The sequence below is a fragment of the Electrophorus electricus genome, chromosome 3, assembly GCF_013358815.1.
Source record: "Electrophorus electricus isolate fEleEle1 chromosome 3, fEleEle1.pri, whole genome shotgun sequence".
Taxonomy (NCBI): Eukaryota; Metazoa; Chordata; class Actinopteri; order Gymnotiformes; family Gymnotidae; genus Electrophorus; species Electrophorus electricus.
Window position 1 is genome coordinate 14,214,468 of NC_049537.1, and position 21,893 is coordinate 14,236,360.

At 38.0% G+C, this 21,893-nt stretch overlaps 1 protein-coding gene across 2 annotated transcripts in view; it reads left to right on the top strand.

The window, feature by feature from the left end:
* gnb1b (guanine nucleotide binding protein (G protein), beta polypeptide 1b) overlaps positions 1 to 20,702 on the top strand; it is a 28,461-nt gene extending 7,759 nt beyond the window's left edge. The window contains exons 2-11 of one of the 2 annotated variants that reach the window (XM_027000613.2): positions 8,845 to 8,952; positions 10,278 to 10,316; positions 10,453 to 10,559; positions 11,509 to 11,572; positions 11,676 to 11,838; positions 14,709 to 14,775; positions 15,702 to 15,903; positions 16,131 to 16,347; positions 17,562 to 17,705; positions 18,413 to 20,702. In XM_027000613.2, the coding sequence (XP_026856414.1) occupies positions 8,896 to 8,952; positions 10,278 to 10,316; positions 10,453 to 10,559; positions 11,509 to 11,572; positions 11,676 to 11,838; positions 14,709 to 14,775; positions 15,702 to 15,903; positions 16,131 to 16,347; positions 17,562 to 17,668 (1,023 nt within the window). In that variant the 5' untranslated portion in view covers positions 8,845 to 8,895 and the 3' untranslated portion in view covers positions 17,669 to 17,705; positions 18,413 to 20,702. The remainder of the gene's footprint in view (positions 1 to 8,844; positions 8,953 to 10,277; positions 10,317 to 10,452; positions 10,560 to 11,508; positions 11,573 to 11,675; positions 11,839 to 14,708; positions 14,776 to 15,701; positions 15,904 to 16,130; positions 16,348 to 17,561; positions 17,706 to 18,412) is intronic. The other variant, XM_027000612.2, reaches the window with a different exon arrangement.
* The last annotated feature ends 1,191 nt before the right edge of the window (positions 20,703 to 21,893 follow it).

Genomic DNA, 21,893 nt, shown 5'->3' on the forward strand with positions numbered 1-21,893 from the left:
ACGCATGTTGTCTGGCTTAATTTTGGCCCCATTTGTACTAAAACTTGTTGATGCTACACAATTCTTTGCTCTTCATTATAGTTCACTGTACTGCTCATTTGGACCATTTGCAAAAATGAACAGTTTCTGTTACGAGGTAGGTGGCTAAAAGGAATTTTTTGGGGGAAAAAACTGCAAAGTATTGCAATATTCTTAGTATCCCAGTAATAAAATGTAATTTAAATAATCATTGAAATAAGTGAGAGTCCAGATAAAATAAACACAAATGTGAAGCAGTCACAGATTCCTGTACTTGGTGCTAGTTTGGTGCAACTATTAAAAACTTAATTGGAAATGAGACAATATCTGAATTTTACCTTTTGGTATTGCTGGTTTGGTTAATCCTGGTGCTGTTATCTTGTTTTATACAATCCAATTATAGCAGCACCTTTTTTCCCATGCAGTTCTGTCCTAATAACACACTTTTCTGCACGGTGCCCTAATATTTGAGGTGCACAGTGTTAAGTAACTTTTTTCAGTCTGCTTAATGCTACCTGTCTTCAGTAAGGAAATGAAATAATAAATATTTCTTAGATAATGTTTTTATTTTGTACTGCTTTAATATTTTTCTTTATATTAATGAATTGTCTTTTTTCTTTAAAAAAAATTGTTAGTCATAAACAGCACAGTATTTGAATTTAAGGAAAAAGATCTTATTGGCAAAGCATGTGTCTGGTAGGCTGGTTGAAATAAGCATGTAAGCATATTGATGACAGTTTAAGAACTGTGTTCTTGCATGCCTCAGATTTTAGTGCAGTAGCATTCTATGAAAATGAAACTTGCTTGAAATTCAGATTCTGCCCTCACTAAAATTGTATTTAAAAAAAAAAAAAAAAAAAAAAGCAGGCATATTGCAAAACAGTATTGCACTAATTACACAATTTTGAGCAAGCAATCCATTTAGTTTTATTACCAGTGTAACCTCAGAAAATCTACCTGCAGTTAAGGTGGATGTTAATTATTCTTATTGTACTTTAGATGCACCAATACTAATATTTCATATTAGTGGTGTGGTGTGATCATTCTGATACTATCCAGCCATATTAAATTCACTTTTGATTTTGTGAGATGACTGTTTTGAGCATTATAGGTGGTCAGAGTTTAAGGTTTGTTTTTTTTTAAAAAGCTTGCAAAAAATCCTCATAAAAGTCTGATTTTCCAATGTATGGAAAAAGTTGCTATTTGATATCGGCAGATATGTTATTTAGATTCAATGCTGGCAATTTAAATGGTCTCTGAGAAGTTAGCATATCATTCACCAGAATTGGATTTACATTTTGTGAGGTTACACTTGTAATCATAACAGATTGAACAACGTTAGTTAAATGGTTGCAGGTTGGGAACACAAACAGGCTTTTGTGTCCTCAAAATGATTTCATGCCAGCCAACATTGAAATACAGAGAAGAACTAGACATTCCTTCTCACAGAGAGAGCCTATAATGTACACTCATCTCAGCTACAGATGAGTGTAGTCCAATCTCTCAACAATAGGCAAAACCTTACAGTTGTGCCCCTTGGGAGACCCACTCAGTTTGTTAAGATGGTGAAAGGTTGATGTGGTAACACATTATTGAATGCTATAGATTGAATTCAGACACAAGACACGGTCAACTTCATTGCTGTCATCCAAACTACAAAAATAATTAGTGTGGTGATGACCATTTCCACATTTCAGACTTGAAGTTTAGTCGTAATAATTTCTCCATTGTAACAGCATTGAATCCAGTTGCAGATTGGTGGTTCTCATTGTATGGTTTTTACTTTGAATTGGTTGGTTAGCTTTATAGTGTTACTGTTTCCGATAGCAAAGGCAGATCAAATTGAGGATCAAACATATCCAAATAAACAAGATTTTTCTTGTAGATCACTGTTTTTATTCAGAAATAGAATGCCATTCAAAAGTCAAATACATACAAAAGTGGAGGGACTACTATCTGTAAACAGAAAAATAACAAATTTTATATTACTTAACCCTAACCTTGGACAGCTTTGATTAATATGAATTAATATGAAACTTCAAGAGATGACCAAATATCAGCCTCACATTGACTTTCTTTTATAACAACTAATATATATTTATACATACATACATACACACACACACACACACACACACACAAAAAGTCACCTCCCATTGGATAATTACTACATGAGTGATTGTTTCAGCTGGCAACAAGTTATTTAACCCTAACTGATGCAGTGAGAAGCTTCTCATTTGTTAAACAACCATGTGGAAAGACAAATCGTGTGGTCATGGAAAAGATGTTAATCTGTTTCAGAAAGGTCAAATTATTGGCATGCATCAGAGAAAACTTCTAAGGAGATTGCTGAAACTACTAAAATCGGGTTTTGTATTGTACCTTCAGAATTTTATTTTATATATATATATATATATATATATATATATGGGGGGGGCGGACGTTCACCCTGCTTTCCTCAGGACTCTTTCATATACGTGAACAAGGACGAGATAGTGTGACTAATTGTCTAGCGCTGTAAACTTTTTAAACACATGAACTAACACTGAAAAGTATGATGTTTAATTTCAACCCTTCCTTAACGTGTATACATCAACATTATATATTATACATTATACTTTTATACAAATATTCCCCCCATAATATCACACGTCAGGTCATCCAACATTGCCAAATTGACATAACTTTAATAAACGGGAGGGAATGAGTACGGTAAATTAAGATGGGAGACTCTGCGATCTCCTTACCACTTCTCTGCTCACCCCACCAGTCCCCTTTGGTAGACAGGGAAGACAGTCAATAACAGTCAAACAAAATATCCTGCTCCTTCAAGTGTATATCCGTTGCACGAAAGTGGTGAGAGAAGATGCGAACCAAGTAAAGTCCCATGACCTGATTCTTCTATGAAAAACACTCTTTTCTGGTTCTTGGGGTTCCCTATTTCATTACCAGTCCATTTGCGATCATCCTTCCCATTGTGCAATCAGTCCCAACTACAGTCATCTGCTCTGTGAGGGACGAGCCCTAAACTCATACGCTACCCCCCCCCCCACCCCTTTATTGGGTTTGCGCTCAATCGACAACATGAGTAGAAATAACAAAAAAGGAAAAAAGGTTGATGCATGTGTACACATTATTTATCATATGTTACAGCCAGTGCCACAAGAGGGCCATAATATGGCTTTAGGTCCATGACATTTACTGTTACAACCTTCCCTTCTTTCCCCAAGTGCAGATAATTGTTAGGTCCTAACTGCCTCTCGGCTCTCGCAGGGCCCTTCCAACTAGGTGCAAGTTTAGCCGAGAATTTCACAGCTGCCTTAGACAAAAGAGGCCTAATCCAGACCAAGTCTCCAACCTCAAACTACACATCTGCATCATTTATTGTAAAATCTGGCTTGTCTGGATCTAGTCACACCCATATGTCTCTCTACCTCCTTGAGAAATGAGGTGTGGTGTTGTAGGGTATTGTATGCCACGGTGGATGGTGCGGGTGTTGAGTGCAAGAGTTGTTTTATGGGACCCTTATGTGATCGCCCCAAAGCCAATATGGCAGACATAACCCATGGGGTTTCATGAACAGCCATGTTGATGGCTAGGTGAAACTCTGGCAGCCATCAATCCAAATCTTGATGGTGTATGCCTGCGTAAGATGCCATCATGGTCTTTAGGGTCCTGTTCACCCTCTCAGTATGATTCAACTGGAGATGATAGGCCGTTGTCATCTTCTGGGTGACTCCCCAGGCTTCGCGTAGCCTGGTCATGAACTCGCTTGTCCATTGAGGCCCTCTATCAGACACTGAGTGAAGACATCGGTCCATAGCACACTACATACCCGAGTAGTTTTAGCGTTCCTTAACTGAAACAATTCCACCCATTTAGAGCAGTAGTTTACCACTACCGTAAGTACTGTGTTCTTTGCTTGACTCATTGGAAATGGGCCCATGATGTCCACCCCTAGCATTTCCCCTGGTTGTTGAACTTCAGTCTGTTGTATTAATCCTGCAGGCAGGACACTAGGGTTTTTGTGCTGTTGGCAGATTTGACATGCCTTGACAAATGTCCACACATCTTTCCGAATCGTAGGCCACCAGGCCACCTCCAGGATTTTCCTGAGGGTCTTCATGTGGCCTAGATGGCCCTCAAATGGGCTGTTGTGGTAATAATGAAGAAATCATTGTACCAATCCCTCAGGGACCACTAGTTGATAATCAAAACCCCCATGTCTAGAGGACACACCCCGATACAAGATCCCGTTGCTCCTGGTAGTGGACCCGACCTGCTTTGATGTCCTGATTCATCTTCTTCAGTTGCTCACAGATGGTGCTCAAGGCTTGTGCAGCTCCGATATCCTGGAGAGTGATTGGCAAATCGCACTAGTAAGTCTTTGCTACAGCTGAGCAGATAACACCTTGGACGTCAGAGGGTGCCCTTGATAAAGCATCTGGGACAACATTGGTGCACCCTTTCCTATAATGAACCCTGAAGTCAAAGGCTTGGAGCTTCAATGTCCACCTAGTCAGCCTGGATGCTGTTCTTGGTGAATTAAAAGCCCACGTGAGAGCGCCATGGTTGGTGTACAAGTCAAATGTAGAACCCTCCATGTAATGATGCCACTTCTACACAGCCCATACTACAGCCAAACACTTCTTCTCCGAAGTTGAATATCTCAGCTCTGCACCACTTAAAGCCTGTGAGGCATAGGCTATAACCTTTTCTTCTCTATCCTGCTGTTGAGCAAGAACTGCACCCAGCCCAATGTCACTAGCATCAGTCTGTACTTGATATGTGAGATCCCGTCTAGGCTGAGCTAGTACTGGGGACGATTGAAGGGCCTCTTTCAACTTTGTGAAAAGCCTGTTGGCACTCCTCTGTCCACTCCCAGCACACGTTCTTTTTCTTCAAACGGTTTAGAGGGGCCGAAATGTCTGCTAAACAAGGGATGAACTTTGTGGTACCAGTCCACCAGTCCCAAGAATCTCTGCAGACTCTTGAGATCCCTCGGCGGCGGATATTCACATGTGGCTTTTACCTTTTCTGGGTCTACGTCTACCCCTCTACCTGATACCACATGGCCCAAGAAAGTAAGGTGGGTTTGGAAATGGTAACACTTTTTTTATGTTCGATGTTAGATTGGCTAGATGTAATTTCTTAAACACGGCTTCCAAATGTTGGAGATGTTGTTCTTGAGTTTGAGAAAACACAATAATATCATCAATATAAACAAAACATGCTACCTTTCAACTCACCCAGTACCTGCTCCATCAGTCGTTGGAAGGTAGCACTAGCGTTCTTGAGATCAAAAAGCATAACTTTGAACTGATACAGGCCTTGCGGTGTGATGACTGAAAAGTATGATGTTTAATTTCAACCCATCCCCAACATGTGTATATATCAACATTTATATATTATACATTATACTTTATACAAATATTCAAAATAAAACTTACAGAAATTTCAGACCACAAATAATGCAAAGAAGACAAGCTCATATTCACAGTACTAATATTTAAACTTCGGATGAGTCAAGAAATCAGTATTTGGTGGAATAACCCTCATTTTTAATCACAGCTTTCATGCGCCTTGGCATGGTGTCCACCAGTCTTTCATATTGCTGTTGGGTAACTTTACGCCACTCCCGTCACAGAAATTCCAGGAGCTCAGCTTTTGTTTGATGGCTTGTGACCATCCATCTTCCTCTTGATAACAATGGGGTTTTCAATGGGGTTCAGGTCTGGAGATTGCGTTGGCCAAGATAGGGTCTTGATCTGGTGGTCCCTCATCCACATTTTGATTGACCTGGCTATGTGGCATGGAGAATTGTCTTGTTGAAAAAAACAATCATCAGAATTGGGGAACATTGTCAGAGCAGAAGAAAGCAAGTTTTCTTCCAGCACAGTTTTGTAAGTAGCTTGTTTCATGCATCCTTCACAAAAACAAATCTGCCCGATTCCAGCTTTGCTGAAACACCTCCAGATCACCGATCCTGCACCAAATTTCACAGTGGGTGCAAGAGACGGGCTTGAAGGCCTCTCCAGGTCTCCGTCTAACCGTTACATGACCAGGTGTTGGACAAAGCTGAAAATTGCGCTCATCAGAGAAGATGACCTTACTCCAGTCCTCTATGGTCCAATCCTTATGGTCTTTTGCAAACTTCACTCTGGCTCTTCTTTGGTTCTTAATTGAAGGGCTTTTTTCTATCTTTGCACACCTTCAGCCGTGCCTCCAGAAGCTTGTTTTGAACCGTCCTCGCTGTGCAATTCACCCCAGCTGCTGCATGCCATTTCTTTTTGTAGGTCACTTGATGTCATCTTACGGTTGTTAAGTGACATTCGAATGAGATGGAGATCATCATGTTCAGTAGAGTCATTTTCGACCTCTGCCGGTCTATAGCTGCTGTTGTCCCATGCATTTGCTGTTTGACCTTGTTCTTATGAACTGTAGTTTTTTAAATTTTCAAGATGGAAGCAACCTGATGCTCACTGTATCCCTCTGCCAGTAAAGCTACAATTGAACACTTCTTTTCCTCATTAAGAACCTTTCTTTTCGACTCTTTTGGCATAGTCTGTAGCTGTATTTTGACTACACTTACTTTTTGGGTAGTCCTAGCACTGCTTTTCCCATCCAGTTGGTTCTATAACAAGAGAATAGTGATTACAGCAGCTGTGGTTTTTATATTGCTGCTCGTTAGAATAGGATTTTAAGGTGATCAACATTTGAATGGAATGGCTGCTGTACATGTAGAGGTGCTGTTTTAAGAAATTGGAGTGGTCTTCTATTTTTTTCCAGAGCTGTGTGTGTGTGTGTGTGTGTGTGTGTGTGTGTGTGTGTGTGTGTGTGTGTTTGAGAGATTTTTGACCCCACTAGTAGCTTGTGGGTGTCACTACAACATAAGTCCCATTTTTGTAGTACCTATTTGTGGTCCTTTTTAGATCATAAGCCAACTTCAAGCTAGTTTTCTACCTGTCCTTTCAGGAAACCTGTTAGCTTCTCAGCTCAAAACCTACCAATTGCATCAGATTAATGAGTTGCATACACTTTTATGCTAGTTAATAATAGAGATGCATCAATTGCGATTTTTTGGGGGGCTGATTACTTCTTTTTTTTTTAAACATGGCTGATTACAATTTTTGCTGATTCCCATTTTCTTTCTTTCTAAGAATTATAAATGACAGCATATAGAAACCTTTTTGTTCAAATTTTATTTTTCAAAAAATGTCCATTAGGTTATAGGAAACCTTTTCTTTTCACAAACCTACAAATAGCATAAAGAGCAATATTTGTACTTGCAAATGAAAGCAATGTACTACAAATGAAAAATCAAGGATTCTTTGTTATTGTCAGTGTATATGCCTAATGCAGTCACTGTTGTTCGTGTAGCTGTGTTTGTGCCACTGTCCCCCTCTTGTGGTGAACAAGTGTAAATATGACAGTTGGTTATGAGACTGATCGGCCTGTCACCGCTTATGGCCGATCACGTGGAAAACTGGCCAGTTCCAGTAACCAGCTGATCGATCGGTGGATCCCTTGACTATATATAAACTATTTCCCCTTGTGTAATCAGTTATTTTAGTCTTTGATTTTGTACAACTTGCCTTACTTCATTCATGTAGGCATTTAAAACTAAAACTTGCTATAATGTTTATATTATTGTTATTTTGTAGAATGTGGAAAAACAATAAATGGACATGTTTCTGCTTAGTATCTAAGCCCCTCAAACAATACGTACACTGTATACTCTTTCATAAAATGGGGTTGAGAACAATGAAATAACTTTTAAAAATGCCTTCTTCTAATGCTGTTATACTTTTTGGGTCTGTTCTGTCACTGCTGGGGTTTTGAGCCTTAATGCTAGAAAAGTTAGCTGGTTAGTTTGTTTGTTGTTCCCCCCCCCTCCCTTCTTTCTTGTAAGTTTCAATTTTTTGTTTAGATTTTGGGGTTTTATTGATGAATAATGGACACTGTAAAACCTTTGATGTACAGATCAATTCTCTATTGTTTACTACAAGTTTGACGACGTTTAATGGAAGCATCCTGTACCTTATTGTGAAGCCTATTTGTGTTATTTGACTGCCATAAACAAATTAACCATACCAGTGTCTGTAGTACCATACCTTCAGTCATTTCTCTGAGCATGTAAAGGATTTAGGTCAGTTGAATAGTCACTCCCAGGATTTGCATGAAGGAGCCACAAAGAACTTTTGAATTTTTTTTTTTTCCAGTAACCCTGGGGAGATTTGTAAAAGCAGGTTAAAACTAAAAACATTGGGACCAGAGACAGACTTGTACCCCTTTTAGATCCAGATTTTTAGAACATCATGCCATCATTGTGCTGGATGTGGAAATATCTGTTGCTTGTAACATAGTAACTATAAAAAGATGATAGGTAGCCTATTTATAAAATCAGCATAGTTCCGTTCCTGCCACATTTTACAGACAAAGCCACCATGGAAATGTTGTGGCCACCTCCTTTCCGATATTTTTGAAATGTTGTTCAGAATCACTGTTTCTAATGTTATGATGAATTGCAGTGAGAACTTTACTGTTAGAATGTACCTTTTCATAAGTCTGTTTCTTATAAATAATGAACAATATCCTAAAAAAACCTCAGTGTGAGTTCTATACATATGCAAAGGTTTTCATGTTTATACTTTTTGGTAGTGTTTCAAATTATTAGGTAAATGTATATCTTTAGCATGAATTTTGAGTCCAGTGTGGGTTAGTTTTTTATGCCCTCTTAAATATTTTTATGGATCTGATAGGATTAGGCTTTTTGTTGTCTTGCCTTACTCCTCAAACTCAATGTGATATCTTTCTCTGGAACAGATCAGTGTGTGTCCCGGCAGCAGGAGTGAGGAAGAGCTTTAGAGGAAGAAAATGAGTGAACTGGACCAGTTACGCCAGGAGGCTGAGCAGCTCAAAAACCAGATCAGAGTGAGAACCACCTGCACACACATTCATTAATGCACATCACAAGCACGATCATAAGATTCTGTGGAGCTATGTCAGTAACAGCGTTTTATCAGCACAAAATTTCACAGGCAGTCAGTGTTGTCTCAGTATCAGACTAATATGGTCAAACTTTGTTTCTTGTAAGCACTACCTGCTGCATTCTGGACTAAATGAAGCTTGTTTAGACTTTTACTGGAATATCAGTTAGGGCATTACACTATTTTAATCTCAAGATAATAAGATAACAAGATATATATAAGTGTATAATAAGTAACTATATTTTGATATATGCTCAAGTAAAGCTTTCTTGGATAGCAAGTAAAGATTTATTGGGTCACATCTTAGTTCTGAAAAAATGTTTGAAGGTGAAGAAAGATAGTCTTTGCAATCTTACCATATGAGTCACTGGTCAGGACTGATGCCAAGGTTTTTCACAGTTGTACCCGGTGCAGCAGAATGGCTGTTTAGCATTAAAATTTAGCATTAATTCAGCCAGTTTGTTTCTAGCAGCTTTACTACCAAGAAGAAAGACCACTGTTTTCTCTGGGTTTAGTAGGTATATATTATCTGACATCCATGCTTGTCATTTATACAGTCTTCAACCCTATTAAGTTAGTCATTTGAACTAACAGATGTATACAGTTGTGTCATAAGGATAGCAGAGGAACTAACCACTTTTGAATTCCCCAGTGGTATTTAAGGGTTAATAACTGTCATGTGTTTGAGCTGTGCAAGGAAAGAGTTGTAGCGTGAGCAGACTTTGCATAAATAAGACACATGGCAACCAACCATTTGTATAATTTACTGAACACGGTCTGGATAGCTTGGTAACTTAAGAGCAGTTCCTGATGCGGCTAATGTCTTGTCACAACGTAGACATGTTTTAAGGAAAAAACTAAGCTATTTCTCTGCCATCCCCAATAAATTGTGTGTGTGTGTGTGTGTGTGTGTGTGTGTGTGTGTGTGTGTGTGTGTGTGTGTGTGTGTGTGTGTGTGTGTGTGTGTGTGTGTGTGTACTGTGAGCACATGCAAAAATATTTAAATCTTATACCCACCTGTTAGTTCTTTCATCTTCCTTATCTCCATTCAGCCCTGCATAAATCTATTGATATGTCCAGACAGCAAAAATTGAACTACTCCAAGGTCAGAATAATGTAGCTAGTTCTTTTAAATACCATGTCAGACAGTTATTTGGGTTTTGTCTAGAAAAAAAAATGTCATAAACCAAGTTGATGTATATCTATTCACACTCAAGACAAAATAATTTAACCTGACATGACAAAATATGATTAATGTCTGATTTTCAGGATGCAAGGAAAGCCTGTGCAGATGCCACACTATCACAGGTAATTAATTATTAAATTGAAAAATCAAGCAAATTAAGAGTCCTTTTTGTTTCGTCTAGGTCTGAGAAGTGTTGTCATTTCCAATTTACTACCTGTGCTGTCAGTTTAGATGTTAGAGCTGTAAACTTGTTTTCAGATCACAGCAAACATCGACCCTGTTGGACGAATCCAGATGCGCACAAGGCGAACGCTGAGGGGACATCTGGCCAAAATCTATGCCATGCACTGGGGCTCAGACTCCAGGTACCCTGATTCAGTCACATACAGTATGCCTTATCTACCTAGTATTTTGAGAGAAAATTTAATGGATGTATTGGAGTACTCCCAGTCCAAATCAGTGTATAATTTTTGTTTTGGGGTTTTTTGTTTTGCTTTTTTAATGATTGCTGATTAGTTTTATGCTGGGAAAACCCTTGATTTTAGAATTTATACCATCCAACTTGGACTTATCTTAGGATATTTGAAGACTGGAAAATAAATAAATGTTTGTCTTGGAATGCCTGTATTAGTTTAAAAATATTTTTTTCTTTTAGTTATGGAAAAATGAGGTTGCATTCACCATTACTACTATAAATCAGTAAATCCTAGTCCGCCTATGACTCTTAATTATATCAAACGGGACTCGATGAGCACTCTTAAAAGGCGATTATGCAAGCTTAAGCATTCGCACACTAGCCTATGTTTAGCTTCTGTTCACTTGCATTGTCATTACCAGTGCCAAATCCTGTGGGCAAAAAATTCAGTTATGTGCTTAATCTCACATGAAGCTCTTTCTGTCTGAAAACACATGGAGATCAGTCACTCATTACAGTGTGCCAGCTTCAGGGGTTTCCCTTCTGTCTGTAGGATTAAGTAGGTGTAGTTTACGCTAGATAGTGGATGTACATGTATTCAGCCTTGTGGTGAATCACTTTCTCCTGCATGTAGGTGGTGAAGCAATGGTTGTGTGTGGGAGTTATGACTAAGCATGTTACTATTACTGTCATGCTTTAAATTCATGCCCACCAAGCTAAAGCAGTGCTGCTCAGATTTTCTTTTAATAGTTCACTATTGTCTTAGACATTTCGAGGTCCTCACACATTTGTCAACCCACCGGTTGTAACAAACATACAAATATATGCATACGTTTTCTTTTTTGTGTGTGTGTAACCTGTATTGTCTGCATAGCCCTTCATGCTGTTTCCTTGTGTAGGCTGTTGGTCAGTGCATCCCAGGATGGTAAACTCATCATCTGGGACAGCTATACCACAAATAAGGTGAGAGAAGTGGAGCAGTAACCAGAAAAGATCTTGATTTATTGTCCCCATACCCATTTAACCTGCTACTGAAAACTGAACAACTGTTATCTGGATCTTTCAGGTCCACGCCATCCCTCTGCGCTCATCCTGGGTGATGACCTGTGCCTACGCCCCCTCAGGGAACTACGTGGCCTGCGGAGGCTTGGATAACATCTGCTCTATCTACAGCCTGAAGACTCGCGAGGGCAATGTTCGTGTCAGCCGTGAGCTGGCTGGACACACAGGTAGTGGATGTTCCTTCAGCACATTTCTGGCTTCCTTCTCATAGGACCATCAGGTCAATACACTCCTCCGCACTCATGGCTACCTGTCAGTAGGGGGCCACCACTGTGGTGGCAGTCCAGCCCTGCATCCACATCACCACAGCATTTTTGTGATTGCCCTGCTGTAGGTGTTTCCATGTTTCCCAGTTCTTTCACTATAAGACTGCAGTAGTGAAATATGCAACTGACCTTCGGTTTACCTTAGCCTTAGTATACATTTGTTCTTTCTTCATGAGCAGGAATAGTATATCCTGCCATTGTTTACTAAATATGGCAATGTAAACAGAGCTTCATAACATTGTATTTGGGAGAACTGTTTTGGTGTATCTGGCTTTCAATATGAGATATTGCCTATGGGTCATAAACCTGCTGTTTTCAAATCTGAGTTTACTTTTTTAAGGTCATCCAGTTGTTGGAGAGTGGTGAAGTGCAGTCTTGGCACTCTCATGACATCACATCATTACTGCAGTCTTATATAAATAAAATATTTTGGTCTTTAAAGCCAATGTTTATTTTTTTGAATTCTCACAATTTACAAAATGAGCATTGGTTTACTGAAAAGTGATTGTAATGGGAACTCAGATATACTGGTAAATATTTAGTAAATGTGCCATCAGATAGTCCAGGGACATAGACAAACTACTGAAGTGTGTATTAATTACTAAATGAAAAAGGGGGCGGGGGGGGACACTCCAATGACTACATCTGTATAGCTACATACATCAGTCGCTGTGGGGTAGTAATTGAATGTACTCTTCACATATTTAAAGAAAGGTTCCCACATTTTTCCTATAACTGGACAAAGAGCCTCTAATGGTATACCTCATTTTCTCTTGTTTGATGCTTTGAAGGACATTTCTAACCCAATGACGGTGAGAAGGTGGGGCAGAAGATTTCCACATCAGCAAAATCAAGTTTTACACTTTCGTAGTGATTTATTTAAAGTGGAAGACACAAAGTGCAGTGATTTAATAATATATAGCTGTATCATAGTTCATTAGTATCTTGGACCTATTGTACTGGCTAGGATGCTTTTGAGTAGATGACAGAGCACTTTTGTAAGTCGCTCTGGATAAAAGTGTTTGCTAAATGCCATAAGTGTAAATGAGTCTATAAATATAAATGAGATTTCTCATTTACCAATAATTTATGCAAGGATGGGCATGACCAAAAGACATCGGTCACAATTATGATCAACAACATAAATTCTAGACCTGGTAATGTTAACCTGACTTTAGTCAAATGAGTGCAGTCCACAATTTTACTTTGAATCAGTCCATGTCATCAACAAATATATAAATGAACACTCGTCAGAATGACATTCCATATTTCGTTTGCAATCTCCTACCCCAAATCTCTTTCCCACTAGCTTTCCCAAGTCTAGACATTTTCTTATCCCAAATAAATTCTGAAATCATGCCATCAATGTTGTGAAAAAAGAGGTAGAAAGATGGGAAGGTATGGGAAAATATAGGAAACTTTGGAAGAGACTTCTTAACCCATGCCACAAGGGATAAGGTCAGTATCGAGCTGCAAAGTCTTCTCTTAATCTAGACAATACAGGGCCAAAATTTGGCACAAACAAATTCTAATTTATCTGTGATTTGAATACCAATCTATGTAAATCTACCTTAAACAGGAAGTTATATAATGGATACTTATGAGCTGCTATATTTAAAAAGAATAATGGTTCACTTGTGTCCTAGTTTGAATCCTGAAATTTGACCAAATGAGGAGAGAACATCAAGCACTGCTAGAATACAGACAGTCTAGGCATATACAGAAGTAGGTCATCTGCATACAGGGAAACTTTTATGCTCAGCATTGCTCCTCGTTATACCTGTTATGCAAAAATTAGCTCAAAATGCGATGGCTAGGGGCCTAGTGACTCACTGTGTAGATAGAAAACAAAGAATGGATGCTAACTTTCTTTATTAGGGACTCTCATCTCTTTTTAACCAAAGCTTTCTCCCCTCTTGAGTTTTCAGCTATTCAGTTTTCCCACAATTATCATGTTTTAGTGAGTACAGCATACTATATAACAGTCTGACATCAGTGATGCTAACCATTTGCCACGCTGTCATCTGCTCCATCTCAGTAGAATGTGAACCTTTGCTGTGTTAATTGCTTAGAATTTACCTTTAATGTTCCAAAGTAATGAAAAATGAACTGAAATCATTACTTGCTATAACGCCCATGCGCATGACATGATTCCTTGTAGCTCCAACACCTCAGACATGCCTTCCTATGTTTAGTAGTTATGAAATATTTATATACAAAATGGGTTAAGGCAAAACACTAAAGGTGAACAGGGTAAAAGTTTTAATTAATAGCCATCACTGTTAAACCCCAGTTGACTACTTACATTGACAATTACTTTTTGTATTTCAAGTTTTCTGAAATGCTAAAAAAAAAACACCTAAATGTGTATGTTGGGCATTTTCTTCCCAGCAGTTTGAAAGAAGACATGATATGGAAGCAAAAAGGCCCAAAATCTCAAAATTGACTAGTGCATGATAAAACGTTTTGCCTGCCATGTTTCTCCTTAAAGCATGATCATTCACTATAAGAAATTGGGGTGTTGAAAATAGCTAAGCACAAATCCTAATTTAAAAGGAGAACATTATGGCTAAGTAAATAAGTAACTAGACAAATTTATTCCTAGATTTAAACGAGCCTTAAAAAAATGTTTCTTTTGATTCAAAAACATTTATGCTAAATATGTTGTATACAATTGAGCAGCATTTGGTTGATATGATTTAGTGATATAATAATGAGGAATTGGACTGTTTTTATAGCCATGTTTGAGGCTTATTCTCTTGTGTTTACAGGTTACCTGTCCTGCTGCCGCTTCCTTGATGACAACCAGATTGTTACGAGTTCTGGCGACACCACTTGGTATGAGAGAGAAATTGCAGCCCTTTTTAAATTTACAGTTTTCAAGGAAATTTAGCCTGGGCGGGGGGGACAGCAGCTACAGTCTGCAGTGCGACCTCTTTTATTTGTATATAAAATATGCTGTCATAATTAAGAGAAAGATGAATGATTAGTTATAATCATTAATAAATAATGTTTAACTTTTGATGTTTTTTCTGTGATATGGGTGAGCACTCTAAATAGGTATGCATGAAAACCTTATAACACGCGTAGTTCCAACAACATAATTAAACAGTTAAAAGCAACAATCATATATTGTTAATTCCAACTTTGTGTATATCCATACACTGACCACAACATAACATTAGCACCCTATGCTGTCAGAATAGAATTAGTGATTGTAGCTTGTGATGTATCTAACAAATATATATAATTAAGTCTCAAAAAAGTACCCAAAATAAATGTGTTTTTGTTTTTGGATTTTGAAACATAATTGTTTTGGTGTACATGACGGTGTAGTAACTATGTGTTTATTTATGAGCTTTCAAAACGTGTGTATACTATGTGCATATAACAAAATTTCTTAAGCTCATACTTGGTGTATGCAAGAGTAAAGCAGACATGTCAACTTTACAGATATGAGTGTTATTAGACAGTAGCGGTCTTTATGTACAAAGTGTATTCAGTGGTTATCCAAGTTTTTCAGTGTAGACTAAAAGTACTTTATGCTGTCTATACAGTATCACACTTGTGGCTTTGCCGATGTCCTCCTAACTCCTCAACACCCATCTTAGATACTTGTCTTCTAACAGCTGCGAAGGAATTTTTTTTTTTTCTTATAAAAACATAGGGGGAAAAAAAGAAATAAAAATATAGAGCCCCTTTCTACTTTTTCTTGAGCAGTTTGCAGAGCTGCCCACAGCTGACCTTTGTTGTGTTCCCTGCAGCGCTCTTTGGGACATAGAGACCGGTCAACAGACGACCACTTTTGCAGGCCACACTGGAGACGTGATGAGCCTGTCCCTGGCTCCAGATTCCAGGACCTTTGTGTCGGGGGCCTGCGACGCTTCGGCCAAATTGTGGGATGTGCGTGAGGGCATGTGCAGACAGACTTTCACTGGCCACGAGTCTGACATCAACGCCATCTGTGTGAGTGGCATAGCTGTTTTCTAAAGGCTTGTCCATTTAAAGCTCTGGACAGGCTCAGGCAAAGGCATCTGTCACATACGCTTAGTCCGTGGGGTTATGTGAACAGATCCTCATTGTTATGTTTTCCTGCTTCCCATTAGGACCGCCAACTAAATAACTGTTTTATTGGTTTGGCATTTATGTTGTCTTTGATTAGTAAAGCAAGCCTCCTGGTTGTCTCACCCTAGTTCTTCCCTAACGGCAATGCGTTTGCCACCGGCTCGGATGATGCCACTTGCCGCCTGTTTGACCTGCGTGCCGACCAGGAGTTGATGGTATACTCCCATGACAATATCATCTGTGGCATCACCTCCGTGGCCTTCTCGAAGAGTGGCCGACTGCTGCTCGCTGGTTATGACGACTTCAACTGCAACGTGTGGGACAGCCTAAAAGCCGACCGTGCTGGTGAGGCGCTCTCGCACGCATACAGCATACCTAGGTCACAGACAAGACCGGTGCTGGACACATGATATATTGTTAGTATGCGTGTGCATAAAAACAAACAAAAAAACTTTGCTGTAAAATTCTGCATGCTGGTTTGCATGTCTGTAGTAGGAAGCAACCCTAGCACCTGTTTGCCTCAGTTATATACCACTGTTGTTTTTACTGATGTCCTACATCAAAAATGGGTGCCCCATAATAATCTCTTTATCTTTCTGCCTATAAACGTTTGTTGTTGTTCTTGATCAGTCTAACAAGTATATAACCTTAGGTCACCTGTATATATTGATCTGCTTTTAGTGCTCCAGACATATTTTTCAGATCACACTGCTATTCATTTGCAAACTCTCAAGTTATCAGAATCTCCTCAACTATTAACATTATGCGTGCATGGCATGACATCTGGATTCCAACCTTGCACAAATATTATGAATGTATGTTGAATTGGTCTGGCGATGTCACCATTAGTCACAACCTAGCTTTTGGTACCATCAACTTTGGCTTATTCTTTGGAAGTGCACAGCCCGACCAATTACAGTGAATACAGTTAATATTTAACATTTGCCTAGAAATAGAAATATAAAACTTGGCATGCTGCAGTATTTGCTGAACTCATAAAACCTTTAAGTATAGGTATCAGAATCAAGAATACCATCACCATTGTCCTAGGATCTAGAATGACATACCTGTGTTTATCAAGGAATAAACACAGAGGCGTGTATTTATTTATTTTACTGATGAATAAACAGTGCAAAAGAGTAAAATTCAAACTTTCAGGATGCTTGTCTCACAAACATCTCTTAACTCTTGGATAAAGCAATGTAAAGCATCTAACACTACATATATCAGGACCAAGGATTTTTCATTTGAAATGTGTAGTCACTTCAGTAGCACCCAGTCATTAGTAATCGTTGTACCATTGTGGGTTGTTGCAATGGTTACAGTGAATAAGGGTATAAACAAGAACCCATGTACACAAAGAACTTTCAAAACTTGTGAAATTAATATTATGTTTTAAACATCCTAATATTTGAATATCGGCTATCCTCCTAGAGCTTCACACTCCCTTTACTTGCCCATTTCAAGAAACGTTTTGTATGTGTGCATGCATGCTGTATCATGAAACCACACAGCCTTAACTCTCCATTTCGTTCCACTGTGATGCTGCTGTGTTGCAGGTGTGTTGGCTGGCCATGACAACCGCGTGAGCTGTCTGGGGGTGACTGATGATGGCATGGCTGTGGCTACAGGGTCCTGGGACAGCTTCCTCAAGATCTGGAACTGAACTCTGAAGGTGCTTTCAACACAACATGTCTGACACAGTAAGAAAGCTACTTTTGGTTTATTTGGAGGGGCGGAGGGGTGGGTGATTGGCCTTTAAAGTACCATTGTGTGACTGTTACTGGTGGTGACAGGAAGTCTTTAGCCTTGATACTAAATGCAGATTTATTCATGAGAAGGCTAGGACATTGCAGCTAAGCATTTTAGCATAGTATGTTTTGTTTTGTTTGTTTCTATGGGTTTATTTATAATATGCATGAAGATGTGTCAAGTCTTACTGTAAAGTGTGCACCCAAAGTAGTTTCTCTAAATATCAGCATATGCTTAGTCATGTTACAATTAGGTGGTGTGTCTTATTTCATTATTAAGTAATGTAATATTAATGATTGCTAATTTAAATGATAGTTTTAATCAGCTTAAATGATGGATCTTGGCTCTCTTTAGTGTTGTCATAGTCTGTGCAGTGCTTTGTGATCTAAGCTGAGGTTCCATGGATGCAGGAATGTACTGTAGTTTAAGGTCATTTTTAAAACTTATTTATTTATATTTCTTAAGTAGAATATGTAATACTGAACTATCATTGATGTGCCCTCATTTATATATTATCAATTTAACTACGCTTTCCTACACAATAATCAGTTACTAATCATTTTGTGTGAAGTGGTGTCATCTCACAAGTCTGGTTGAATATTCAAAGAAAAATACACTGTTGCTTGCTAATCAATTTAATTAATTGCTCTTTTCACAGACTTTCCTTTTGTATTTTTTATAGATGTCATTTGAACTCCAAAGTCGACTGGAAGACCATTCCAACTTTAGAATGTTAAATTTCACAGCTTCATCATCAAAAACACCACACCTTATAAGACTCTGACAGCACCATGAAAAGAAAAACTAAGGGAAAACAATGCCTTTCCTACACATAGAAGAGCACAATTTGTTTTATCACCCAACTTTAAAAAAAAAAAAGAAGAAGAATTCCTGTGGTATGAAATGAATAACTTTGTGCTTTCCCTTTTGGACCATTCTATGTCACCCTGTAAGAGAAAATAGAAACACTATCATCCCATGCTTATGTATCATGTGTCTAGAAAGCAGATGTTGGAGTGTAATTGTACAATTTATTTAACTCTTATTTTTGTTTCTTTTAAGAATTCCTTTATGGAACTGATTAGTCATTCTTAGATATTTTTTTCTTTAAAATCCTGTAAAATCATGGATTGAGATGAAATAAGACAAAAAAGGCTGAAATTCGACAAGAAAGAGCAGCTTTTTTTCTTTTCTTTTTTGTTCCCTTTTTTATAGTGCACTAGATTGCTCTAGAGTGTGTGTGTGTGCGTGTGTGTGTGTGCGTGTGTGCGTGCGTGTGTGCGTGCGCGCATGTAAGTAGTTTTCATGAGAGTGACCTTAGATGCCATAAGAGGAAAATTGTGCTCAATGGTGAAATTCTGATTCATATTTTTGGGCAACAAAATAGCAGCCCCAAGCTTTCAACTCTAAGTCATTCACCTTTTGAACCGTTGCTGAGCTGTCAGCATTTACTGGGTAATAAGAACAGCCTTAGTTTTCTAAAACTGTAATGATTTGTGCATTAGTTAACTTTTGATGTGAATACCGGTCCTTTGTCATTAAAGAGAAAAGAAAATGCCATATCTTTTACCATTTCTGAGTCTGAGGTACTCGCGTCATTTATCTACAAATGGCTGCTTGTATATATGAGTATCTGACTTGCACGCGAATGCAGCATTATATTCTAGCTAATTTTCTTTCCAGTCTTGTCACAGCTTTGTTTGCACAATAAGAAATTTGACTAATATTTTACGCGTTAACTAACCAAGCACATACCGTTAATCACACTGAATGCTGATGTTAACGAAGAAGATACACAAAATTAAAAAATCTCACACCAATCCTCTCTTTCATAAGTTTTAACTTTGTTTTAACTAACCTCAAAGTTTCTCTTCTGGTCTTACTTTTTGTATTGAAGTTACGTTTGGCTTTGTGACTTTTTTTCAGTCCAGGGATGGTTTATTATGAGGTGGGACTACGTGCTATGTGGGGCAGGTGGATATTAACAAATGTGAGGGGTTTTGTTTTGGTTTTTTTTTTGGTTTGTTTTTTTGGTTTGTTTGGTTTTTTTTATATAAATAATATCCAATTTCAGAAAACCGATATCCCTGTTTGTGCTTGAAAATACAGTTAATAATCTGTGAATGAAATGTTGTACAAATCAGTGTCTGAAAATAATGATTCTTAAAACTAAGAGTTAACTTTTTCATTTGCCATGAAGTAACGTAGTCGCATGCTGTAGAAATGCTTTAGCAGGTGCTCTTTTTGTTTTTTATTCCTTTTTTTCTTTCTTTTTTAAAGACCCACTGGTCTCTACTAGGAGGGTGAAATTGGTAAGACCTTTCATTGGTTGATGCTCAATTCCTGTTCTTTTTGCCATGCTGTGTATACATCGTTTACTTTTACTGGCAAAGCTATGCACCCAAGTGAGACGCTGAAAGAGAAAGGACTACATATTTACTGCAGACATCCTTTGTCCTGCTTCAGCTCCTGTAATGATTCCTAGTAAAAAGATAAATGATTAACAAGACATCGGTTCTACAGCAGTTTGTCCCTTTGTTTGGTCAATTTCAAATGAAACAGGTATTTGTCCAGACAAACTGTTCTGGCCTCCTTCAATTAAAATGTATAGATAAAGGCATCTGAAATGGCAGGTTGTTCTGTTTTACCCACTGTAAACAGATGCACTTTCTTTAATAGTTGACATTTTTTTAATGTTTTTCCCCTCTTTGCGATAATGTACAATAATTGTGATGTATTTGTGTGTGCTGCCACCAGTAAAGATTAATTGCAGTTCAATTAAAATGGATTCCCCCCCTTATTTTTTCATTAATAACTGTTGAGCTCCTTCTCACATTTTTGTATTTAATTTCAGTCTGTCAGTGTACCACAGAAAGCTGGATGCAAGATAGATACTATATTAAAATGTACTGTTATTTAAGATGTAATAAAAAGAAGTTTGAGATGTCTCTCTGTTTTGATGTTTTTAGTAGGAAATCTACATTTGCAACAGCTTTGGCTAATATCTTGCAGGATCAGAAATCATAATTGTTCATTATCCTACACAAATGCAATGTAGGGGCAAAAAACCCTGCACTTACTGAGTTTACGCCAAGTTTATAAAAGGTATGTACCCAATGAGCATTAATGGCTCATTGCAAATGAAAATATTCTTTGAAGGAATTGAGGAAATGTGTGGTTCTGAAGATCAGTTTCAAGCGTAGCTGCAGAAGAATGTCTGAAATGCCTTTCCTACTGTTACCTATATAATGACACTCAAAGTTTATGCATAGCAATTGTCAGTGGAAGCATGTTCATTGTACCATTCCCCTGAAAGTACCCTGTTCTGACAACTTCTTGGTGTTTATTAAGCATCCTTTAAGGCTGTGGACACCTGCTTTTCTTTATCTATAATCATGTGATCAATGTACCATTTGCCTATTTAAACAGTTTTCAGATGATATCATATCATTCTTTTGAAATTACATGAATATTGGATACTTTTTTTTTTCCAGAATTGTAATGAAGAACACAAGGTTTTCAGATAAACAGGGCAGAGGTCCTTCATCAGCAATGAATTTTGAAAAGCTCATCTTTTAATACACCTGGAATCTTATATATAGTATGACTTTTAGATACAGATTCTGTCAGTGTTCAACAAAAATCATAAAATATTGAAGCATTTTATTACAAGAGAAAATTAACATGAAATTTTAACTGCTCCTACTCTTAAGTAGTGTACTTACTTAATTCTGCCCAGGGAGGTTTTCTGACAATATGTATTATAAAAAGTGCTGTAAAAATCAAATTGACTTGGTTTTTTGTTTTTTTTTTAAATGGAGAAAATAGTCCAAACCTTAACATTCCACTAAAGGTATGTTAGTTAAAATGAGATGGCATATTGCCAGCATTTAGTAAATGGCTGTCCTGTACAGTTTTCCTCTTTAGTCAATTAGCTGAAATTGTGAAGGCACTAGAGACTGACCAGGAAGCAGCTGTTTAGCAGGGTTTGGGGTAATTATGCCTTGTCTAATAACTGCTAATTTCAGTTTCCTCAGTAAATCAGTCAGGAATGTTTGTGGAATAGACTGACACTATATTCTTTCTGTTTATCTTGTTGGTTTATTACCTTTTACCCTGACCCATACAGTGTCTGCTCT